This window comes from Elephas maximus, chromosome 16 (genome assembly GCF_024166365.1).
Source record: "Elephas maximus indicus isolate mEleMax1 chromosome 16, mEleMax1 primary haplotype, whole genome shotgun sequence".
Taxonomy (NCBI): domain Eukaryota; kingdom Metazoa; phylum Chordata; class Mammalia; order Proboscidea; family Elephantidae; genus Elephas; species Elephas maximus.
This window is the reverse complement of record NC_064834.1, coordinates 27,922,730-27,949,780: the sequence shown is the minus strand read 5'-3', so window position 1 is coordinate 27,949,780 and position 27,051 is coordinate 27,922,730. Positions and strand designations below refer to the sequence as shown.

Sequence of the window (27,051 nt, the reverse complement as noted above, 5' to 3'; positions counted from 1 at the left end):
CTACCATTAGTAAAGGGTTGTACTAGATGCCATGGGGAAATAAAGAATACATTTGATCATCATAGCTCCCAAATACTAATTATGTATTTTAAATAAAAAATGTAATATTTTCACATAAAATTAAGCATCTGAAATGGTTCCTTCTTTGGAAAAAAAAAGATACTAATTTCATATAGCTTCAAACTTATCACAGATGGGGTCACTTAGAGGAAAAACAGGAACACCAATTTCCAGGATGGTATAATTCGAATTCATAGAGTCCAAGCAGGCCAATTGTTTGTTGTAGGTTTCCTTCCCTTACATTTTCCAAAAAAGATAGTATTTTTACATTCAGAATGTCTCTATCTAATCTATCCATTCATCCACAGTATGTACACGTGAGCACGTCCATATGCTTGCATAAAATGTTCCCACACCGTCAAAGAGCTTGGATTTAAGCAAATGAAGGGTCACACTACATCTTAACTTTTTTATTAAAAATATATTCCATATGTATGTTTGTTCTCCAGAACAATGTATGTTATGCTACATTGAGATTCAATATTGGGTGAGAAAAAATCTGAGTCAGAATCGACTCCATGTCAATGGGTTTTTTTTTTTTTTTTTGGTGGGACATGGCCAGCATTTTACAAAAAAATCAAAGAGTACAGAATTGAACAAAAAATATTGGACAGCATCACATGTAGCAAGGGTAAGCTTTTCACTTTTATTTTATAAATATACAAGTGGGTATATGTGTGTGTGTGTAGGGTCACTATGAGTTGGAATTGACTCAATGGCAGTGGTTGGGTGGTGTGTATACTTTATTTTAACCAATAAAGATTAAAAAAACACAGTTTTGGTACATTATTTGTAATTAATAAGACATTAATTTATACTTTCAGAAATTAATTAAATACATGCTGGCAGATGACTACACTGCAGAGCTGACTTAACTTCAGGGATTATATCTTTATCTCACCTACTGCACATTATAAAGTAATGCAAGATAGTCGGTAATGATAGTTAAGGAGAAATAAAAGTATTATACAAAATATTATTCCCCAACAGTTTATGGATTGCATGTAGAATTATATTTTGCTACAAATTCGTGCTGATGTCATCTTTGGTTAATGAAAGCGATTGCTAAAATTAGCTACAAAATATTATACTATTTAAAAAAATCTTATTGTATGATATAAACACCAAACAGATAATTTTCACACTATAAAAAACTCTTGAAATAAATTTTTCAGAATGGGGTTCTATTTAATTGAATTTTCTGGAAATCTTACTGTATAGATTCAAATAATTTCAAATAATATAACTAAATATAAACTAAAATGTTACCAAATATTATTTAAACTTTTGTGGTTCAAAGGATTAGGTTCATCATTACGAATATCGGTTATTATATAACTACCTTATTTACCCATAATTTAGCTGTCTGGTAACCTAATTATCTGGTTTATAGACAAGAATTAGAGAGTTAGTTGAAAAGGTCCTTGAGCAGGTAGAAGTAACGCTACATGACAAATCCACCGTAGCATACGCACTCTATTCATCAGACGTTTCTCTACTTGTTCTATTTTGTATATAATTGCACATAATTGTAACACGTTAGGTTATCTGGTTCCCAAGATACAATTAGAAACACAAAATTAGAAGAAGTGTTATAGACAGGATTCTTTCCTGATTTCTCAAAACTTTTCCTTTTAAATTGTCTACCTAGTAACATCGGTGAATCTTACTTCACTCTGTTCTATTATGAAAGGTTATATCAACATTTAAACACGAAGCATGGAGTAAATACCACACAATGGGTATGTGTTTTAAATCTTTGCTGTTCTTCCCCATCCATGAAGAAAATTAAAAGGTGGTTTAGGACTACCTTTGCTATTTTCTTCTTTGACCAAAACAAAAGATTATTTAATCTTTGGTTGACTTAAATATCTTTTTGAAAAATGAACAACAACAACACGATTTTTAGGAGTAAAGTTTCTTCAGGAAAAATTCTAAAATGGACTTAGGCCTCTCAATCATAAAAATCAACCTGATAATTTATACAAGAGGGTTCTCAACTTTAAGGTGGAGGAGGTCTGCTGGGGTTCAAGATCACTTAAAAAATACTGGTCTACCTGTACAGATCTGGCTTCTACCTCAATGTATGTCCACTGTTCTGAGGCTGCCTCCCAGAATCAATTATTTCATGATCCATGAAGAAAACTCAAAGTCAAGCACTGAGGTTAAAGGAGAGGCCACTCTTGTAGAATTTAAGCTTTCAGATAGTGAGCCGTAAGATATAAATCTTTTACATCATTCCACATGACCTTCCTACAATGTCAGAAAGTGAGACGAAGAAAACTAGAATTACTCAGGAATAACCTATAGACAAGAGTCACAGCAAGAAGCAGCCCTGTAATTCATTGTTTTCCATGATGGCTTTCCCTTTCTTTTTGAGAGCTTGCTATCCTAAGGCTATTACCTGAAGGCAGGTCATTTTCTGAGTGGTCTCATTCTAATTCTGCTGTCCCTATTGATAAAATGTTGGTTTTTGTGAAGATTTCATATTGAAAATTTCATTTCATACTGGACACTTGAGGTGTATGTTTTCATTAATCTTTGGTTTTGGTCAACCGGCATCCTTTCACTTGGCAATACCATGCCTATTTCCTTTTGAGGAATTCTCTCTTCCCTGTTGTGTAGGCAGGACTGGTCTTAGTTGGGCTTTTGTGACCAACTGGCCTGCCCTTCTTTAACTACAGGATAGGCACATGTACAGGATATCTTCTATTGCTCTTTCAGGTTACTCTCTATCCTTCTCAATACTGTTCTCTGCCCAATGTTTCCAGTCAATTCCAGTGCCATCAAGTCAATCCCGACTCATAGCAACCTTATAGGACACAGTAGAACTGCCCTATAGGGTTTCCAAGGCTGTAATCTTTATGGAAGCAAACCGCCACATCTTTCTCCCACAGAGTGGCTGCTGGGTTTGTACCACAGACCTTTCAGTTAGCAATTCAGCATTTAACCACTGTTCCACCAGGGCTCCTTCCAATTTTCCTTACCCACCTATTAAGAATTGAATTGTATCCCCCCAAAAATATGTGTTGTAAATCCTAACCCCTGTATCTGTGGTGATAATCCCAATGGGTTTCTCTGTTATGTTAATGGGACAGTGTTAGTGTAGGGTATGTTTTGAGTCAATCTCTTTTGAGATATAAAAGGAGCAGATTAAGAAAGCAAGAATAAAGCAAGCAAAGAGAGGGGAAGATAGATGCCATACCACAGAAGAGACAATGACCTTGCCCCAGAGCCAACAGAGACAGAAAGCCTTTCCCTAGAATCGGCACCCTGATTTTGGACTTTTTACCTCCTAAACTGTGAGAAAATAGATTTCTGTTTGTTAAAGTCACCCCACTTGTGGTATTTCTGTTACAGTAGTACTAGGTAACTAAGACTGCAACCCTAATTCCCTGTAGGGATCACATCAAAGGGCAGCCTTTCCTTCTGGCTTCTGGTTAGGTTCTCTCATTCCCCACCCAACTATCTGGTTCCCAAAGCTTTCTGAAAGCTTCTTTGGTCTCCTATCCTATTCTATGTATTCTCCCATCTGATTCTAATAAATCCCCTTTTTGGCTTAAATTTCCCTTTGTTGCTTTAATCTAAATAACCACAAGTTAATACAAATTTCATCTATGAAGAAAAGATTGACAAGGCATAAGAATGCACGCATATCATTTAGTTATGATTCAGGGAGAAAATTATAAGTGTCCCTTGGAAAAAGTGAATAAAAATATTATTACTCTGTAGGGCAAAGAGGCTTAAGGCACGAGTAATTCAACATGTTGTCACTGAACAACCTACAAATGTGATGGCTTTCCTTGAAATAGTGCCTGGGAAAATGGTCAGATTTCAGAAAGAATGTTATTTTTCTCTTCAGAGAAAAAAAAAAGCACACCATTGTTTTTACATTAATTTCTTAATTTAAGAAATTTTCAAATCAAAGAGTTGGTCAGAGGGAACATACGGGTGCCAAAGTTACATTTTATTTTCTGTAGCAACAATAGACTCAATTCTCAAAAGGCAGAGTAGCTCAAGATAGAGCAAGTATGCTATTTGATGTCTGACTTTACCCAATATCTTCAATACCTTCTGTTCCAAGCATTTGTAGTGATGTTACCATAAGCATGCAATCTGCAGACTTATAAAAGTGAGGCATGCTGCATCATAACTCCCCAACATAAAATAAAGTCCACTTGTATTTTCATCTAATCATATTTATCCCTGAATGTTTAGTTCCCTATAGCCAGCCTCTGCACATATAAAGTGTTGCCCTTAATTAGATATTAAAGGCCTGGTGATGGGTTTGCATGACTCATATACAATACTGAGTTTTTAGAAGGTCAGTTAGAATTAAGGTGTGATAGTAGGTCACAGGTCAGGCTCTATCCAGACCATACCCATATGTTTGACTTCAGCAGGGCCTGACCTTCCCACCATAGGTGTGAGGAATGAAGACTGGCTACTGGGGATCATCAGAGAAACGCCGTTCTGCTGCTTGGTCATCTCATTACTTATTTTGTCCATAGAACGATGCAGTTCAGGAGGCGTATAAGGCCAAGTCCAGATGAAGGGGGAATGCTTCGCTGCGTACTGTGTGTGTGGCCTGCACTTCAAGCCCAGCTGTAACAGGGAATTTCATAGTCTATGCTCTTCTCCCTCATTTCATCGTCAGTGTGGGATGTGTATAAACTGAAATAAAATTTGGTTAGGATTTTATCTCAAATGCAGCTTCTTCGAGATATGGCAAGGAAGATTTAAAACCGCGGCTGCTGTAAGCATTAGCCAAGAATATGTACCAACTTTAAAAGAGAAAGTTTATTTTTCCTCTCTTGGGTGGAGGGGGGGAAACTGAATAGTCTTCCCAGTAGATCTCAGAACATAACTATTTCCCAATAAAATATTATAGGGCACTTATAAAAAATCAGTTTAAAGCCATGATGCTTCTACTGTAGTCAGCTGGTCTGAACTTCTCTTAAAGTGTTATACTTGGCCATATTCAACTTTACATCATTTGTTTCTGAAAATGCATTATCATTCCAAGTGAACGCTAATAGGAAATCAGAACAACTGACATAGACCATGTAACAAAGGTTTAATTGCTGGGTACTAGAATGAAATTAGACCAAATATACAAAAAAAGCCTGTGGTTGGAAGCACTGTGTAGTTCCCTTTCCATGACACTGGAACTTAATTTTAAGGGCACTAGAGGGGGTTGCATAGTGGTTAAGAGCTATGACTACTAACCAAAAGGTCGGCAGTTTGAATCCACCAGGCCCTCCTTGAACCCTATGGGGAAGTTCTACTCCATCCTATAGAGTTGCTATGAGTCGGAATCAACTCGAAGGCAGTGGGTTTTTTTTTTGTTTGTTTGTTTACAGCTATCATTGCCATGGCCGCAGTAAACGCAGGAGGAAATCACTGGAATTCTGTGGACCCATAAAAATAGGAGGCTCATGTTATCTAATCACTACTGAAAAAGGCCAATGAAACCGAGTGTGCTTAAAATAGATATAAAAAGGGCATAGTCAATAATGAACAAAGCTTGACTGAGGCCTCATCTTGAAAGATAAAATGAGAAATCATGAAAATAAATTTATGTGATTTAACAAAATGTAAGTAGTGGTTAAGTGCTACAGCTGTTAACCCAAGGGTCGGCAGTTCAAATCCGCCAGGCACTCCTTGGAAACTCTACAGGGCAGTTCTACTCTATCCTGTAGGGTCACTATGAGTCGGAATCGACTCGACGGCACTGGGTTTTTTTTTTTTTTTTTTTAGGTTATAACTGAAGGGGCCCCTGGTGGTGCTGTGGTTAAGTGCTTGGCTGCTAACCAAAACGTCAGTGGTTTGAACCCACTCTACTGGAGAAAGATGTGGCCTCCATAAAGATTTCAGCCTAGGAAATCCTACAGGGCAGTTCTACTCTCTCCTAAAGGGTCATCATGATTCAGAATCGATTAGACAGCAATGAGTTATGGGGTTAGGTTATAACAATATTCATGTATTAATTTTCAAAACGAACAAAAACTAAACCAAAACAAGTGTGCTTTTGTGGAGAAAACATGTAACTTTTCGGAAAAAAAAAAATCATATCCTGACATCCTTCACTTTACTTTTGATTTTCACGGCGTAAGAAAAAAGATAGTATTTTTGCAAAAAGTATGTGATCATGTCATTAACTGAACTAAAGGCCTCGTGTAATTTTTTTTTTTTCTTTATTTGATCTTTTGGTTTTCATATCATTCTTGTTTGAAACATCTATCAGGAAATCATCCTCAATTCTTTCAGTGCTGTCTGGTCCAACACTGCCAGAAAGCCACCTACCCAGAGTTTGGCTGTGTACCCAGCAATTCTCCAGCATCACTTTCCTTGACTTCATGAAATCCTGCATCTTATGTAAGACTCGAAGTTTTGTTCTATAATCAATTTGTTTGATATTCAAATTCCTGTACATTGAAACTGACCAACAGGGATAGATGTCAGCATTCAGCTGGAAGGAACACTTGAGTGGCGACCAGCTTTGAAAGTGGTCCGTTCCTTAGTGAATATTTTTGTGTTACGATGATGTTTGCTTTCTGATACCAGCTCATGTCTGTGGAGATGGAAATAATGAATACCTGGGTAATGAAGACTTTATTTTTAAACTAATAGAGTGAAGTTAATTGTTTTAGAATCAATGTCTATTAAACGATAATCTATTTGTGTTTTTAGAACTGCATGTAAGGTTCTATAAGCTTATGAGAGGACTTGCTGAATGAATTTTTAGTGTGTATTCGTTTTTATTCATTATAGAGAAGCTGGAAATTTTAAAGTATTTGGATGTACATACATACATATACATATTTTTAAAATCTGTTTCAGGGAAAAACAATGATGCCTTACTTAGTAAACAGGAATTGAACAGTTTCTTCCCTTTTGAAAAAGAAATAAAGCACTTGATAGACGCTGAACTTCTATGAGACTTTCCTAATTTATAGGCATCCCCATTTCCTTAGTAAGTTAATACATACTCAGACGGAACATGAGCTAGCAACATAAAATAGTATAAGGCTCTGAATTACTGATATCCTCTAAGCACCTGTGTCTGCCATGACCAGTCATACAGTACCATAGACAGATGACAAAAAAAAAAAAAAAATCACTACTTCTCACATGTATGTATGGAGAATGACAATGCATATGAACTTAACTAATCTGCAATCATATAATTATTCTTTGAATACAGCACTTACACATTGTATTACTAAAGGATATATGAACCCATCCAGCCCCTAACCTAAAGAACATTATTTGTAAATCACAAGAAAAAAATTTCTTTTCAATAGTCATTGGGTTACCTGAGATTGAGCATTGACGTTGGCTCCATTTGTAACCAAAACCTTTACTACTTCCGCTTGTCCTGCCAACGATGCTATGTGTAATGCTGTGTTTCCTTTCTGTAAAATAAAAAGATACATCAACTGTTATACATTGAATTGTTTTCCCCCCAAATTTGTGTGTCAACTTGGATAGTCCATGATTCCCAGTATTGTGACTGTCCACCATTTTATCATCTTATGTGATTTTCCTATATGTTGTAAATCCTACCTCTATGATGTTAATGAGATGGGATGAGCAGCAGTTATGTTAATGAGGCAGGACTCAATCTACAAGATTAGGTTGTGTCTTAAGTCAATTTCTTTAGAGATAAAAAAGAGAGAAGTGAGCAGAGAGACAGGGGGACCTCATACTACCAAGAAAGCGCTGCCAAGTGCACAACGCGTTCTTTGGACCTGGAGTCTCTATGCTGAGAAGCTCCTAGACTAGGGGAAGATTGATGACAAAGACCTTCTCCCAGAGCCAACAGAGAGAGAGAGAGAGAGAAAGCCTCTCCCTGGAGCTGGCACCCTGAATTTGGACTTCTAGCCTCCTAGACTACAAGAGAATAAATTTCTCTTTGTTAAAGCCATCCGCTTGTGATATTTCTGTAATATCAGCACTAGATAACTAAGACATAAACTTATTCACATTCTTCTCTATGTTTTAACATTTAAAAAAATATCTAGCCCTTCTATATTTAAATCTATGGAGAACGGTTCTTCTCTGACACACAGGGGGTCACCATGAGTCAGAATCGGCTCAATGGCAGCTGCCACTAACAACTACATTTGAAAATTCCCCAAACTGAACAAAGTTGGCAAGTACCTCCTGAGAAGTTTATCCTGATTCTTATTGAAGGCTGAATCATCATTGAATTTGGCAAGCAGTATGTTAGAGAGTTAAATATGTGATACTGACCTTTGTAGCTGCATCCACATTGGCTTCTCTCTGTAGTAGCTCAGAAACAACTTCTACGTGGCCTTCTTTGGAAGCAAGATGGAGAGCGTTCAACCCATTCTGATTAAAAGTGAAGGGAAAACTTTGCTTAGCAGAATGAGAATAGAGCAACAAACAGCCTACCATGAGCTCTGAGGATGACATCCCACCAACAATTGCTTGCAGAAACTTGAATTAGGAATAAACATACTTGAACACTAGGTTGGTTAACATTATATCATCATTTACTAAATTTTAGGAATTAACTGCTAAGGACACGTAACTACATTTCAAAATATTCTTCTAATTAAGTAGAGAATAATCTGAGAACGTCAAGCTGGTAAAATTTAACAGAAAAAACTAGAAAAAAGAGAAAGTGGTAATATTTAATAAAACTTTAGAGAATTTGAAATCTGGACTTTTTAAATTTAACTGATAAACAACAATAACAACAACTAACCTGATTGCAAATGTTGATATCAACTCCGTTTTTTATGTAGTCAAGGGCCTTTTCTAAGTGTCCAGCTCGAGCTGCTCTCAAGTAACTTGCATTGGCATCAGACTAAAACAAAGAAGAAAAACATTTTGATGAAAAATGAAACAGTATTTTTTTTTAAAAATACTATTTTATTGAGTTTTTGGGGAAAATTTACACAGTAAGTTAGGTTCACATTTGACAATTTTCACCCCAATTGTTCAGTGACATTAGTTACATTTATCACCACCAATATTCTCTCTTTTTTTTTAAGTTTCGACATGTATAATTCAGTGACATTGATTACATCCTTAAAGTTGTGCAACCATTCTCACCCTCCTCTTCTGAGCTGTTTCTACCTCATTAACATAAACTTACTGCCCTCTAAGGTTCCTATCTAACCTTTCGAGTTGCTGTTGGTGATTTGTTCCCATACAGACAGTTCTTAAAAGAGCGTAATGTTCAAGACAGACTTTTTTTTTACTAGTTAAGCTAAACCATTGTTTGGTTTTAGAAACTTGTAGCATTTTAATACTACCCAGCTTCTAGTTCAAACTAAAAAGTAAAACTGAGAATTTTTAATTGAATTATTTTACTCCTAAAGTGAAAACACTAATAAAGGGTCTTTGTAAAGTTATCAGGAAAAGGACAAATTCTTTAAAAGTTAGGCACAAGTGTACAAAACTACTTCTGCGATGTCATAACTGATTCTGAACTATAAGAGAACATTTCCCAAAATGTGCGGGCATCTTAAATCAGCGTGTAACGTCTAGGGAGTGAAAAGGAATTCCGTAACATCTTGGTGGTTATATCGCAAAGATGTCACTCTTCTATTGTATCATAAATTTAATAACTATTTCATTCTTCTGTGAGTAGCTATCACAATTTTCCATTAATAGTGTCACAAACACATTTTACGTAGTCACACTGGTTTATCAGGAATTTGTGGCCAATGAGCCACAAATATTTCCTATGGGACACAGCATATATTAAAACATGGACTGTATTTGAAAACCACTTATAAATGCCTACATGGATTGTGAAGTGTACTCTCCATATATTTTCAAGCTGGCTAAGGCCACACACCTGGAGAAAACTCTCCTAGGTGCATCAGGAGGAGTGAGTGAGTGAGTGAGTAAGTGAGTAAGTAAAAAGGTAAAGTAAATAAAAATTTACAGAAAACCTGTAATTCATTCACTGCAAGTTTACAATGCTGAATGACTGCTAACTCCTAATACCTACAACTACACAGCTAAAACCACCCGCTGCTGAAACCTTTAACAGAAAGAACATGGCGAAAGCAGAGATCCTGAGTTGGGCCTGCGTAATTTGTAAAAGAGTCTTGCTCAGTGCAGTGAAATATAGAAGCTTTTCCAGAAAGTGCAGCCAAAACCATCTTGTCACACTGGTTATAAATGCAATTGTGCTAGAGGATGGCTTAAAAAAGGAAAGAGTCTTCTTTCAGCCATATGGCAAATACCTATTTCAAAGCCCCTATACAAATGCCACCTCATCTGTGAAGCCTCCCCAGACCTCCCAGGTGGAGATTAATTGATCAGTGCTCCCAAAGCATTAATTTCATTGTGTGTTCTTGGTATACATCACATAGCATCATAGTTTTTGGTACACTTGGTTGCTATGTGTTGGAATCAGCTCCACAGCAATGGTTTTTTTTTTTTTTTTTTTTTGATCCTTTTTACCCCTAAACTGTAGCTCCTGAAGGAGAGGCAGAGGCAGATTAAGTCACAAGAAATTGAGAAGCCACTAAAATGCCAATCTTTGAGGACTAGTAATTTATCCCTGGAAATGTAACTGAAGAAAATTTCATTCTTTAGAAGGTTCCCTGGTTCTGGGTGGGTCAATTCAGTAAGAGCTGACTTGTTCAGGATCTCAGAGGTGTGATAACTGCCTCCGCGGCCTCCTCCACCCTTCCCACAAACCACAGTAAGACTCCACCTATTTCCTCTAAATCAGGGCTTCTCAATTTTGGCACTATTTGCATCTGGTCCAAAGAATTCTTTCTTCTAGGGGGCTGTCCTTTGTATTGTCCAATGTTTAAGAGCATCTCTGGCCTATTCACAGTAGGTACCAGTACCACTCCCTCATTTGTGATAACCAAAAATGTCTCTAGAATTGCCAAATGTCCCCTGCGGGACAAAATCACCCCAGTTGGGAACGACTGTTCTAAATAAACACTGAACCATTTTATTGCAAGACTGTAGACTTATGACTCTTAAATCTTTGGCCTGTCTCAGTGGCCGCATGTCTTAACCTGGCACAATACATATAATATTCACATTTCTGTTTCTCCAGCAACTGGAAGAGACCCTGGCACATAGTAGGTGTTCTATACATGTTCTGTGAATGAAGCAATCAATTGATAAATTGTGTAGGAACAGTGCATTAATTAAAATACTGCCGGGAACAACGCAGGAGGCTCTATTAACAATACCAACAGCACGGCAATAGCTATTTAAGTTGAGAATTTGCTGTTACACGAAGATGCAAACTGGAGATCCTAAACTAAGCTGCTGAACTAAGTATCTGGGAGCATACAGCGGTATCACAAAAAATAAACAAAATTGGCCCTTAACTCAAACACACAAATCAATTAATCAAAGCCCAGGGTTAAGTAAGAGGAACACAGGACAAGACAAAGGTTCAAATCCAACAAAGGACAAATCCGACAAAATATACAGGAATTTAAAGTAAAATAAAATGCAGGCTTTAAGGAGTTTCATGGCTTTGGGAAGGCTAGCTTTTGTTTTGCTTATCATAAGCTCAGTTAGAAATAAATTAGCTATGCAAGGATGGCTCAGTGTACCATAAAATATCATCTTCTTTGTGCCTGCTCAATGACTTATCAGAGAATTTGCCCAGAAGGGCACTAATACTGTTCCAGGAACAAATGACATCAGTCTGCCTGGATATTTCAACTGCCAGAGGTAACAGCAGGGACTTAAGCATCCCAAACTTTGAGTGCGTGAAAACAGTGGCTAAATAAGTTCAAAAAGGGGTGTCAAAATTCACGGAAGGCCTTTGAATTGATTGTAGATCTGGAAAAGTTTGATTCTATACACTGTCCATTATCCTCTCAAGCTTTTCAGAATATTCTCATCCAAAACTCTTAAGAATGGGTTATGTAAAATATATATATACATATGTGTGTATATGCATACACACACACACACACACACACATATATATATATACATACATACATACATACCCACCATTCATCTTTCTGTCATACTGTGGGGGCTTGCGTGTTGCTGTGATGCTGGAAGCCATGCCACTGTTATTTTGAATACCAGCACGGTCACCCATGATGGACAGGTTTCAGCAGAGCTTCTAGACTAAGACAGGCTAGGAAGAAGGGCCTGGTGATCTACTTCCAAAAAAAATTGGCCAGTGAAAACCTTATGAACAGCAGCAGAACACTGTCTGATATAGTGCTCACAGATGAGCCCCTTAGGTTGGAAGGCACTCAAAATACAACTAGGGAAGAGCTGCCTCCTCAAAGTAGAGCCAATGTTAATAACTTGGATGGAGTAAAGTTTTTGGGACCTTCATTTCCTGAGGGGAATACAATGAACACTAGTGACCAAGGACAAGAAGAGTTGTGGGATGACATCAAGGACACCATATATGAAGAAAGCAAAAGGCCATTAAAGCGACCGGAAAGAAAGAAAAGACCAACATGGATGTCAGAAGAGACTCTGAAACTTGCTCTTGAACATAGAGTAGCTGAAGTGAACGGAAGAATGATGAAGTGAAAAAGCTAAACAGAACATTTCAAAGGGTGGCTTTAGAAGACAAAGTAATTAAAGTATTATAATGAAATGTGCAAAGACCTGGAGTTAGAAAATAAAAAAAAAGGGAGAACATGCTTGGCATTTCTCAAGCTGAAAGAACTGAAGAAAAAATTGAAGCCTAGAGTTGCAATAGTGAAGAATTCTATGGGCATAATACTGAATAACGCAGGATGCATCAAAAGAAGATGGAAGGAATACACAGAGTCATTATACCAAAAAAGAATTGGTTGGCATTCAACCATTTCAGGAGGTAGTATATGATCAAGAATCAAAGGTATTGAAGGAAAACGTCTAAGCTGCACTGAAGGCAATGGCAAAAAACAAAACTCCAGGAATTGATGGAATACTAAGTGAAGTGGTTCAATAAATGGATGCCCATGCTTTAAGTGCTCACTCATCTATGCCAAGAAATGTGGAAGACAGCTACCTGATCACCCAACTGGAAGAGATCCATATTTGTGCCCATTCCAAAGAAAGGTGATCCAACAGAATGCAGAAATTATCAAATACTATCATTAATATTTTTTTCTAGTGCCTAGATTACACACATGGAAATTTTGCTGAAGATAATTCAAAAAGGATTGCAGCAATACATCGACAGGAAACTGCCATAAATTCAAGCCAGATTCAGAAGAGGATGTGGAACAAGGGATATCATTGCTGATGTCAGACAGCTCTTGGCTGAAAGCAGAAAATACCAGAAAGATGTTTAACTGTGTTGTATTGACTATGCAAAGGCATTTGATTGCGTGGATCACAACAAATTATGGATAAAATTGTGAGGAATGGGAATTCCAGAACACTTACTTGTGCTCATGCAGGTTCTGTACAAAGACCAAGAGGCAGTCATTTAAACAGAATAAGGGGATATTGCAATGTTTAAAATCAGGAAAGATGTGAGTCGGGGTTGTATTCTTTCACCATATCTATTCAATCTGTATGCTGAGCAAATAATCCAAGAAGCTGGATGATATGAAGAAGAAAGTGGCATCAGGACTGGAGGAAGGCTCATAAACAGCCTGTGATATGCAGATGACACAACCTTGCTTGCTGAAAGTGAAGAGCACTCGAAACACTTACTGATGAAGATCAAAGACTACAGCCTTTAATACAGATTAACAAAAAATTAACCCAATATCATTGAGTAGATTCTGACTCATAGCAACCCTACAGGACAGAGTAGAACTGCCCCACAGGTTTTCCAAGGAGTGGCTGGTGCATTTGAACTGCCAGTCTTTTGATTAGCAGTCGAGCTCTTAACCACTGCACCACCAAGGCTCCTCAGTATGGTTTGCACCTCAACATAGACAAAAATCCTCAGAACTGGACCAATAAGCAACATCAAGATAAACAGAGAAAAGGCTGAAGTTGTCAAGAATTTCATTTTACTTGGATTCACAATCAACACCCATGGAAGCATTAGTCAAGAAATCAAACAATGTATTACATTGGCCAAATCTGCTTCAAAAGACCTCTTTCAAGTGTAAAAAACAAAGATGTCCCCTGACGACTAAGGTGGGCCTGACTTGAGCCAGGGTATTTTCAATTACCTCATATGCACGTGAAAGCTGGACAATAAATAAGGATGACCAAAGAAGAATTAATGCCTTTGAATTATGGTATTGGCAAAGAACACTGAATATACCATGGACTGCCAGAAGAACAAACAAATCTTTCTTGGGAGAAGTACAACCAGAATGTTCCTTAGAAGTGAGGATGGCAGGACTTCACCTCATGGACTTTGGACATGTTATCAGGAGGGACCAGTTCCTGTAGAAGATATCATACTTGGGAAAGTAGACAGTCAGTAAAAAAGAGGAAGACCCTGAACAAGATGGATTGACACAGTGGCTGAAACAATGGGCTCAAACATAGCAATGATTGTGAGGATGGTACAGGATCGGGCAGTATTTTGTTCTGTTATACACAGGGTCGCTATGACCCGGAACTGACTTGATGGCACCTAACCACAACAGAAACAACAAAACAACAACAAAGTATATATATATACACACACACACACACACATATATAAATATATATACGTCGATATTAGGCTCAGTATCAATGTGTTGAATTTCTTAGCTACCATTTCATAAAATAACTAGGATTTACTCTTAACACAGGTTGCAGTCTGCTTTTTAATCTTGAGCTTTCTATCAAAATAATGTGTCTTTAAAGACGGCTGTAGAATAATTACTAGGGGAGGCAATTAGGTCCCAAGAGAAATTCAGCTCTGTCACATGGACTGTCACACAGAGACATCATTACCTGAAAAGTCGGCCAGCAGAAAAATGAATATACACAAGTTGGTCAGCATTCTTTCTTTCCTGGGTGACCAAGTTCTGAAGGAAGTACTCAGAAAATGAAAGTTTCTTCTGTCACTGTTTAATGCCTTGTCTACTTAGCCATTTTACTAGGCGAAATAAATATCAACCACGTGTGTTTTTCAAGGAACTAGCTTGAGGGGTAGAGCCAAGCATTATTATGAGTTAATATAATAACTCACCTTCTCCTCTTGCACTGTAGCTTTGATATTATTCAGCAGAAAGCAGTGGTTGGAAAGAATAAACATTTCCTCAGTATCAAGTTCAGTAATGACTAATACTTCATACCTCTATGTGAGATGCTATTATAAATGCCCACATTAACTTACTTCATTACAGTAAAACCTGCAAAAGCCAGAACCTGTGTAAGGCGGAAACCTATCAGAAACAGAAAACTCAAATAATTTCCCACTAAAAGGAGAGACAGAAAAGTGGTAAGACTGCACCCGGTCAAAGGCAGAAATCTTGTGAGACCTGGAAAAAAAAGGCAGCCCCTTCAAGTTCTGTCTCTCACAGATTTCACTGTATATAATATTGTTTTATTTACTTAATATAATATGTATTATTTATCTAAGTCCTTATATTAACTTACTTGATCCTCACAAAAACCTTATAAGTTAGGTTCTGTCACCAGCTCTATTTTATAAGTGAGGAAACTGGGCTATAGAAGGGATGAGTGACTTTCCCAGGGACACATAGCCAGTAAGTGCAAGGATGCCAACCCAGACAGTTTGGTTCTGGAGGCTAGGCTGTTAATTACTATTGTAAGAAAGTACGTAATAAATGTTGGTCTACAATAAGTGCTCAGTAACTGTTCATTCATTCATTCACTCATTCATTCTCCACCCTTCTGTGTCCCTGTATCTGTCCATTCTTCTATCTGTCTATCTATCCTTTTACCCATCCAACCATCCAATTAACCATTAGATATGTTCTCTCTGGACCACATAGTTCCTTCATTGAGTTCATTTCCAGACAACAGTGGATAGCCAGAAGAAATGGGAGACTGGAAACCCAGTGAATGCATAACTCACAAAGGAGATGTGCTCCTTCCCTTGCAAACCTCAGGGGGGTGATCTGTGGGGCCTATTTATTCCTGACCTAAGGATTCTCTCGTCTTTTTCCTTTTTCTCATCTTCTCAACTATATAGGAACTATGTGAAGGGTCTGGCGATGCCTTCTGTAGCTTCTGCTCCTCCTCTACTGGTGCCCTAGCCTCTGCTTACCAATATACACACTCAAGTCTCTCTTAAATCACCCCCCCCAAAAATAATATTTTCTTCATCTTTTCTACCCAGCATCCCTTGCACCTGATGATCTCTATTTGTCAGTGTAGAGGACTGGTTAGAAATCAAAGCACTGGGATCGATCTCCCAGCCTGAGCCTGTATCCCAGCTGCTCACCTTACTAACAGTGTTAGCTCTGGCTAGTTCCTTAACATCAATTTGCCTCAGTTTTGTCAGCGGTCAAACGAGAATAAAAGAATCTATCGTTAGGATGACACTGGATAATTCATGTAGAGTGGCGGTATGAATGCAGAGCAAAGCCCTCACAAACAGTTATTTACTTTTGCTTTCTTTTAACCATTAACCATTTTTGAAGGGTGACTTTAGGCTCACTGCCTCTATACTCTTAATGATGATTCATATTTGAACATCTGACAATATGGCTTCTCTCACTAATCAGTAAATCCTCTCTGGACAAAATTGACAACGGTCTTCCAATCATCGAACCCCATGCCTTTTAGCTCTGTCTTTTCTAACGTTGGCCATTTGACAATGCTGATCACATTTTCTTGATGTTCTTCCCTTTAGCTTCTTTCATCTCTTTGTTCACTGTTTTTTGTTCCTCACTGCCTCTATCCATCACTGAACTCACCTTTCTTTTTTTTCCTGCACTTACCCCCAGGAGACCTTATCGCTTCCAAGGATCCCACTACTCAGAGCTCAGTCCGTTGCTTATTCCAAAACATTTCCACTTCCATGCCCTACAATCCCCTCACCTTAATAACAGCAAGAACAAACGTTCACTGAAAACATATATAATGTATCTGCCACTGCTGGAAGGTACTAATGATAGAGACAAGGCTACTAGATTCTCTTAATTTCATTATTTTTATTTAATGGTCTTACCATTATCCTTGCCACACGGAGACACAATCTTGGTGGGAATCTTTGACTACTTTCTCTTCTTCACTCTTTCCCTCAAATCCCCCTTCCAGAAAGTTAAATTGTTGTATCCTATCAAATATTCTGCTCAGTGACTTTTACAGTTGCCCATCCTTTAAAAATGTATTTATATGATACATATCATGTACATAAAAAAAATTTTTTTTATAAGAGTATATAAAACATATATAGACAGTTTAAAGAAAAATTGTAAAATAAACTGCCACGTACCCATCAGCCAGCTCAAAAATGAAAGTTATAAGTAGGTTTGAAGACTCCCACAATGCACCCTTCCATGGCTGCCTCCCCTCCTTCTTCCCCAAGGCATCCTGTGTTCATCATTTTCTTGCCTTTCTTTATAGTTTTAACATCTCTGTACACCTTCCTAAAGCAAATAATTGTACAGTTTACTGTCTATATAAGTAGAATCATACATCATCTATCCTTCCGTGACATGTTTGTTTTGTCTAGTGCGTTCTCAGAGTCATCTGTGTTGATACATGTAACAGTAATCAATTTATCTTTGCTGCTGTATAAGAGGAAACCCTGGTGGTGTAGTGGTTAATAGCTACGGCTGCTAACCAAAAGGTCAGCAGTTTGAATCCACCAGGTGCTCCTTGGAAACGCTATGGGGCAGTTCTACTCTGTCCTATAGGGTCGCAGTTCTGCTCTGTCCTATAGGGTCGCTATGAGTCAGAATCAATTCTATGGCAATAGGTTTGTTTTTTTGTTTTTTTGGCTGTATAAGACTCCGTTATATAATTATAACACAATCTATTCATCCACATTAGAGCCGATGGATGTTTGCGTTGCTCTCCCTTTGGATCTACTCTAAACAATGCTGCTATCAACATTCTGGCACTGGTTCTGGTCTTCGTAGACAGCGATTTTTAAAGGTACATACTTAGGATCACAAATACCGGATAACTGAGTACATGCTTATCCAACTTTACTGATTAATGACAGATTGTTTTTCAAAGTGATTGTATTAATTTACACTTTCTAAGGTTTGTGATTTTTTGTTGTGAGACCATATTCCTTAGAAATTAATTTTTGGGAATTCTTTAGGGTCTGGGGCTCACGTTGCCATATTTCCGAGAGGGATCTGAGATAGCTTCCGCCAGTTGCCTGGAGACACTCTCAATACAGGATTGCTTGAAAAATAAATGCTTGTCTTGAGGGCTTTTTGTTTTTGTTTTAAAGATTACACAGGTAAATTTAGACCTCAGACTGGTGTGGGTATAAGGGATTCTCTGTGGTAACAAATTATCAAGGGAAATTTTTTTCCCTTCATCTAGTGACAAATTGAGAAAGGCAAGTGTTTGATGTACTCTTCCCTATGGTGAGTTGATTTCCTGTTGACCTTTATAATGGCACCACACCCTTTGTGGATCCCAGCTTAACGTGGAATCCCTTATTAGACTGTCCACCTTGGGTGTGTCCTAAGTTTTATCTCTTGTGCGCTGTATGCATTCATCCAAGTAAACGTGCTTCTTGCTTTCAAATCATTTTTTCTCTCTACAAATTGCTTACTTTCATGCCAGTTCAGAGATAGGCTTTAAAAGATTTTTTATCATTTTTCTAACATCTTAGCTCTTCCTAAAATTAGAAATATCCTTATTACTCTTTTTTTTTTTTTAATTCAGCCTGCTACTTGTCCAGTTCAGGCCTTGCCACCTGATGCCAGATCATTCTAACAACCTCCAGGAGGTTGTAGTTGGCACACGCTCCCTAGGTAAATCTGTAGGAAGCAATGGACAATGCTCAGGAGCTCACAGGCATGAAGAGAGTGATGACAGGGACAGTAGCTACAATTTGTTGTTGTTGTTAGCTGCCGAGTCAACTTGGACTCATGGCAAATGCATGAAATGTTGCCCAGTCTGGTGTCATCCTCACAACTGCCAGCATGTTGGAGTCCACCGTTGTGGCTATTTTCCTAAAACTTAGAGTGTGCCTAATATGGTATCTATAAGCGCTTTGCATATATGGTATATTATAATTATCTTTTATTTCTTAAAAAGTCATTCAAGAGCGGACTCTTCATTACAATACGGAACACTGAGTTTCACAAAAGTTAATTGACTTGCCGAAGGTCCCATAGCTAATAAGTAAGCAACAAAGACTGAAACCCAGGACTGCTGGATAACAAGACCAGTCTCTTTCCTTAACACCAGTGGTTTTTAAACTGTAGTCTGTGGAGTCCTTGGGTTTAGGAATACCGAGATCAAAGGTAAGGTTGCATTTGCAGAGTTCCATGTGCTTATCATCACTTTTATCCCAAGTTGATATGCTTTAATCTGTTTTGCACATTGGTTTTTGAGGACAGACTTCATTTGTAAAAACATTTTTGCTTTTAAACCATAGTATCCAATCAAATTCTACAGCATAGCCTCTGCGGCCCTTTAAAAGCTGCCCCAAACACCCTCAGCCTAAAATAAAACACAAATACTAAGCTTCAAGGCAACCTAGACAGCTTATTTTTCCTTGTCAGGCCTCGTAATTTCCTGGCACTGTGACTTCACCCAGGCATTCCCTCTTTCAGGAATGCTCATCCTCTCCCTACCCCCTTTCCACCAACAGTCTTACCTAATGAATCCCTGGTCCAGCTCAAATATCACTTCACCTTTGCTATCTTCCCTGCGAAACATCAGACACGATCCCTTCTCTCTCTGGCCTCCTGCAGCACTTGGTCTGTTCTGTTTGGGTGCCAGGTATCCCACAACAACAGACTAGAATCTTCTTTGGGCAGATCCATGCCCTGTACATGGTTTAGTTTTACCCAAGAGATACTCAGTAAATTCTGAACAAGGAAATGCCGATCTCTTGCATAGTCCAATGCTGTAATCACTCCTTGAAAGGTGTAAACCTACACCAACTTCACTGGGAGTGCTTCAGGTCTGCTTTATATCTTCCCCAGTCTCTTGCACTTTCTCCGCATCACCAGTCAAAGAAGATAAAAGTCTAGTGACAGACTTAAAGGTCCTTCTTCCAAATTTCAAGAGAAGATGAAGAAGGGGCTCCATGGATCTGAGTCATTCTGGTCTAATTCACTGGGAGTACACTGTTTGATTTCTATTACCATATTTTCACACAAATAACACACAAGTTATTTATTTTTTGCCAACTGCACAACCACCCCCCCCTTCGTTATTTGCTTAAGTGAGCTACGCTGCATGTTGTATGTGTGGACATGTTATTTGTGAAAAATATGGTATATCTGCTATGATCACCTACAGAGCCACATTCTGGTTTTAGCAGTAACTCTCAGAAGGAAAACGCAGGAAAGCCTGGATTCTGTTGTGCTTAATGAATCATAAGGCATCTAAGCATCCTAATATCTAATAATATGGGAATATAACCAACAATCATTGGGTGCTTATCATGTGTGAGACATTTCCATAGATGGCCTCATATTCATTCTCATAACATCTATGATGCTGTTTTGCAGAACTTCTCAAGATCTAAGACTGGTGTTTATTTGGAATAAAACCACTTTCAAAGAAGAGAAGTAGAGTGACTGGAAGGCCATGTTCCTCTGAGATTAAGGCATTGTGGTCTGACACAGAGTGGTGGCACTGGCGAGTATGTGAAGGAGACCTAGCAACAAAGAATGGGATTTTTTTTTTTTTTTTTTAAATGAGGTTACAGCAGAATCACTGCCACAGAGTGGGACAGGCACATTTGGAGAGTGCCAGTTCCACACATCCAGATATTTTAGAGCAAGATATTGTGTGTTGATATTTTCACAGATCTCTTCTGCATGACGTAATTCCAAACCAATTTTCAAAAGAATGTGACCAATTGTACAACCTGACACAACTGTGACATTCATGCTACTGTCTGTCTCCGGATAATAAACACCCCAGATCTTTAAGAGATTGTGTTGTCTTTTTTTCCCCCCCCAAAAGGGGTGGTTAGACTGCATGGTAGACAATAAATCCTTTTTAGGTGTCTGTTTGGGGGTGTAGCCTAAACATCTTAAATAAAGGAGAATTGTGTGTGTGTGTGTGCGTGCGTGCGTGCTTATTTTTCATGGCAAATGCTTAGAAATATTTGGATCCTTTGATTCAGGGAAGACCTCAGGTTATTATTACTATTATTTAATTGCTACCCTGTGATTAGAAATAAAGCCAGAGTTTTCCATGAATAAATCAATTAAAGAGGAGCGTATAGGGGGAAAAGGGGATTGACCTGTAGGGAAAATGCTTCCGCAGTTATGTTTGTAATCATCAAACATCATCAAAACACCCCAAAATACAAGGGCTACCTCCACAAATTCCCTCTGATTGATGCAGGGCTGCCTTTGTTTGCAAGGGCTTTGCATAGCAGTAACCTCAGTTCATCCCTGAAAATGAGGTCACTGGCCCTTCACACACGTTAGGCATGGGTAGCATCTTTACACTGGGACATTTGCCAAAAAGTTCCCTGCCGTCCCGCAATTCAAAGCTGCCAGGGTGTCAGTGCACAGTGACCCCTTAAAGCTGAAAGACGAAACAACATTCCCATCTTTATCTTTAAGTAGAGTAGTGGAAACCAGTTCAAAAAAAAAAAAAAAAAAAAAAGAGCGCTGGTAGGCTTTTGTTTTCATAAAGGCAGTGTTTTTCAGAGATTTACCTTGCCATGCTGATAAAACTCACTCTCGTCAAGTCTGTCTACTACCATCTGGTTTACATGGAAGGGAGGATCCAGAACCTCGGCTCCATAGGATGTCTTTTCTCACTCAGAATAGAGACCCCCTAAACACTCTCCTGGAGACTGCTTAGAAATAAAAATAAATACAGCCAGGAAGATTTTTCCCACAGGAGGGAAAAAGTACATGTGGGTTGTTGGTGTTGGGGATGGTGTACTTCCAATATTCCCTAAAGTAAAGTTGATCCTGTTCAGCTGCAAAGCAGGATTTATTTGTCAGAAATGTTCTGAGAACATAAAGTAAGATTTTAAGGGGCCAGTTTCTTGTTCTGATTTGTCCCAGTCTATAACTGAATTTAAAACCATGTTGACTTAAAATTTTAGTTTTTCTTGCACTATAAAAAGTTTCAAGACATCTTAGCATACCACTGCACAGAATCACTATTACATGTTGGATGGAATGCTATGAATGATGCTAGGAACTGACAGATTAGAATGAGCTGGGGATATAACAGTCAAGTATCTCCCCGCCCTTAAGCTCCATGATGACATGCAATGTGCAAGTACTTACAGCTAATTTCCCAAACGTAAAAATGAAAAGTCCCTGTTGTGGCAAGGTTACCTAATACAAGATATGTGAAAATGAGAAGTCCCTGTTGTGGCAAGGTCACCTAATACAAGATATGGAAAGAAGTGTAGCTCTTGATCCAAGATATTTTTGAAAATTAAAATACAAAATCCACCACTTTATCGCATTCGAATAAATTTCAGGTCAGGGAAAATATATCTTTATTTGCATAAGAGTGAAGTTATACAACAGGGACATGTTAGCCTTAACATTCATAAATGTCTACCTTTGGGTATTCTGGAACGTAATGATTCAAATAAAAAAGCTTGGAAAATAACCACGGATGGAGAAGCTATTTCTGAGAAGTATGTTTTGCAGGCATATTCATTGTCAGGCTTGTTTGAAACCTTTGCTGTGTTTGGACGTGTTGCTGGTTATCTTTTGGGACACTCACACAAGAGAAATGGTAATACGTTGCTCTAGAAAAAACATGTCTATCAGCAGCACGGCCAGTGCTCAGAATATAGAATGTATAACAGCCCAGGAGAATTTTCTACCTGATTCCATAAAGATGAAATATTAATACAGGGAAGATTTAGTTCTTTTGGAAATTTTAATCATCTTTACTTCAGGGAATTATTTTCCCCATTGAGAGAAAGTAAGAATGCAATAAAAATTTGCATAAAATAGTAGTTAATGTCGGTTTGTAGCATAAATTTTGTGGATGGCAGGCTCCCCAAAATATATGACTGATAAGCCTTTTCCATTTTTTAGGCAGAAGGTGAGTGCTGAACAGAAAACTGTAGACCCAATAGGGCCTTAAACTTTCTCATGATCAGTCATTTCCTGTTCTTTTCTTGCTCTGTTTCACCTAGTTCATCTGTCTCAACTACTGCCCACAGGAACATGTCTTTTAGGAAATTCTCTTTTGCTCTTCCACGAGTGAGGCTGCCTGTGAAATACCGGAAACATAATCTGTGCTCCACTGTTCCCTGAGGAAGTGGCTGACTTAAACAGTCAGGCTCGCCCACCCCAGAAGGATCAGGTGGCTCGTACCTCATCATACCTTTGTTTATGATTGTGTCACGGCATGACAGTAGCTTATGTATGTGCCCTTGACTCACCTCAGTAATGTTTACTAAATAATCTCATGGTACATAGCCTTGAACTAATAAAATGGCAAACAGTACAGATTCAACAGTAATGATTAAATCTCAATCTTAATAAATGCCTTGGTTTATATCTAACAAAAAAGTACTCTTACAGTTAACAGAAATGGTTAACTTACTAAAAAGGGAAGTGTTAGTAAAGGTTCTGTTGTGCAAGGGTACCTAACACACACATACAAATGTACATTTCAATTGTTCACACAAATCTTATTTTTTGAGGTAAATGGGTAATACTGGGAAACCCTGGTAGCGTAGTGGTTAAGTGCTACGGCTGCTAACCAAGAGGTCGGCAGTTCAAATCCACCAGGCGCTCCTTGGAAACTCTATGGGGGCAGATCTACTCTGTCCTAGAGGGTCACTATGAGTTGCAATCAACTCGATGGCAACAGGTTTGGTTTTTTGGTTTTTGGGTACCACTGTATCATCTCTATTGTACACACAGGAAACTGAAGCAAAGAGAATTTGATTTGCTCAATAAGGTAGAGAAATTGCTAAAACTAGAATCCAGGTTTCCTGAATTTAATGTTCTTCCCACTACCTCATGGTATAAGAATAAATTAATCTACAGTCTCATGGTTCAAACTAGTAAAATATCTAGGCTGGATGTTTTCCTTCAAGACTCCTAAGCTGAATGACATTTCCAAGGTCAACTGGTTTAATCTTCATTCCTCCAAATGACCAACCACGTTCTACTTCTCCCTACGTAGTTATCCCACATATCCTGCTGAGCCCAATAATGCACCTCGGCATCATGACCCACTTCTCACAGATAAAGAGGGCTAGAAGCTACAGTGAGCTTTGTCTCTTTAGACATAAAATGACTCTGAGACCCTGATGAGACTATGCAGGCAAAATTTGGGAGTCTATGGGCTCCTTTGTTTTTTTAAAACAAATAGCAGGTTGTTATATACCTTGGGAAACCCTGGTGGCTTAGTGGTTAAGAGCTAAGGCTGCTAACCAGAAGGCTGGCAGTTTGAATCCACCAGGCACTCCTTGGCAACTCCACGGGGCAGTTCTGCTCTGTTCTATAAGGTTGCTTTGAGTCGGAATCGACTCAGCAGCAATGGGTTTGGGGTTTTTTTATTTAAATATACCTTAGCTCAAAAACAAAACAAAAAAAAACCCAAAACAAAAAACTAGAGTCCTTGCAATACTAAGATAAGGGAATATCTTCAAGATTTTGCTACTTATCACATAAGAATTACATAGCAGAAATTTCTGGCACGAAACACAGTGAATTATATAAAACATCGCCTGTTTGGGATTTTTCCATTTGTTTGGTGTGTTATGAATCAGAACAAGGACGTCAGGGCTTCATGCCTAAGGATCCTTATTATGTAGGAGGTATTGGCATGAGTCCTAAAATATTTTTCCAGGGAACTATTCACATTTTAAATATAGCAACTGAAAACAGTGATAAGCTAAAATTGGTGTAGGTATCAGGAGAAAAGAGAAAGTACTTACTTGAGTAGATGAATATTTTCCCAACTTTTTGTTTGTTTAAGATCATGTAGTAAATATCTTGATTTTTACTGTGGACAAGACTGAATATCGCAAACATTGCTATTTTCTTCCAATGCATAAATGCGGTTTATATGGCGGCACTCAGTCAAGAAATCATAATACACTGGCCTGTAGCTTCCTGGTCAGGTAATCAGAGGCCTGGGATTTAAAGTCTAGAGGAATTAAAGGGTGAGGCCCACGGCACCAGAGGGAGAGGAGGCGTTAGCTAGTGAGAGGAAGGGCTCTTGAATTTATCATCCTAAAATGTTGGATGCCAGCTGGTGCAGCTGGAGCCTTCAGAACTGTTGGTAAATAAAACTAGTTGCCTTTTGGGGGGCTTGCTGGGAGGATCCTTTCATTACATTAAAATTTTCCGTTTCTACTTAAATCTGTGATCAACAAAGACACCTTAGGAGTCCTCGCTGAAAATATACCTAAGTAAGTCCTTACGTGAACAATTAAAAATCAATCTTAAAATAGAGTTAGGTCACTAGTGAAACCAGATAGGTAGGTAGGTAGATTGATTAATTGATTTGGAAGTCTTAAATAATCTTCAAATGACATTTACATTTCTCTTAGGCAACATTTGTAATTACATGCACCAGCTTTACATTTAATGCAAAAAAGAGAGAAAGAGAAAGAAAGAGCAAGCAGGAGCACACACAGATCTTTTCAAAAATACAATGCAAACATGTGGCAAAGATAACACGCAAAGATACTACCTTTTATTATACAAAAGAAAACATTTAAGAGTGGACTTTATCTAAAAATTGAGGTAACTGTTAGACTAGTAGTTACAACATGGTAAGGTGACTTTCAAAAGTTTGGCTATGTTAACAGCTAAAAAGTACTACACCAGAATACTGGGATAGCAACTCATATTTAAGGAGCCGTCCTTCATGGATGAAGATGAAGGGGCTAACTCAGTGTAAGCATGCCATAAGTGTTTAAGTCTTTGGAGACAGATTTAAAACTAAGCCATCACTTTCTATCAGCAAGTCAGTAGATCTTAACAGTTAAAGAGTTCAGACTCAGGAGTCACAATACTGGGTTTACATCCTGGCTCTGTAATTTACAAACTTTGGTCCTTGGGTAAGATGCTTAAACATACTGCAGCTCAGTTTTCTCATCTATAAAATGGAATGGTAGTAAAACTTAATTTATAGAGCTGTTGATAAGATTAAGGGTGGTAATATATGTAAAGCAGTTAGAAATGGCCACATAGGCTTCAATAAATATTATCCTTTATTATCATTTTAAAATTAATTTTCTAGCTATGGTCTATGACCATGAGATTCAGTTGAACATATCTGGCCACACAGGAACTAAACACATGAACTTAATCTTATTTGTCCAATGCTTTCAGCAACTCAGGCCAGACACATTCACATTGCAATCGGTCTAGAGTAGCAATTCTCAAACTTGTTCTATCTCAGGATCTCTTTAGCTTCTTAAAAATTACTGAGCATCCCCAAAGATCTTTTGATTATGAGGGCTGTAGTATTTATATTTAGCATATTAGAAAATAAAACTAAGAATTTTAAAAAATATTAATTTTAAAATAATAAAAAACTTATTACATGTTAACATAAAACACATATCATATGAAAAATAACTATATTTTCCAAAATAAGAAAAAAAGTGAGAATACCGGTATTGTACATTTTGGCAAATCTCTTTAATGTTTGACTTAACAGAAGACAGCTGAATTCTCATATCTGCTTCTGTATTCAATCTTTTTTTTTTTTATTCAATCTTGCAATGGGTCTTTTTGGCTGAAGTATAGGAAGGGGATTTGGCTTCAAATAGATAATGTAGTTAGAAAAAGGAGGACCTCACAGGTTCCCTGAGAGGATCTCAAATGTACTCTCAGGTTTTTGGACCATGCTTTGAAAGTGGCTGGTCAGTGGCAAAGTTTTCAAAGAAGGACCTATTGATAGCAAGGCCCTTGCCCTTAGTCTTAGATTAACACCTCTTAAAAGAATTATTTAGGCAAGAGTCACATCTGAGCAGGAAGACAAGTCCAAACAAACACAATGCTGCTGCTCTCACAAAGTGCA

At 38.0% G+C, this 27,051-nt stretch overlaps 1 protein-coding gene across 7 annotated transcripts in view; it reads right to left on the bottom strand.

The window, feature by feature from the left end:
• The window catches only part of ANK3 (ankyrin 3), a 706,927-nt gene that overhangs the window by 214,495 nt on the left and 465,381 nt on the right, over positions 1-27,051 (bottom strand). For all 7 annotated transcript variants that reach the window (XM_049855202.1, XM_049855203.1, XM_049855204.1 and 4 more), the window contains 3 exons: positions 8,798-8,899; positions 8,320-8,418; positions 7,380-7,478 (listed from right to left, as the gene is read on the bottom strand). In XM_049855202.1, coding sequence (XP_049711159.1) covers positions 7,380-7,478; positions 8,320-8,418; positions 8,798-8,899 — 300 coding nt within the window. The remainder of the gene's footprint in view (positions 1-7,379; positions 7,479-8,319; positions 8,419-8,797; positions 8,900-27,051) is intronic.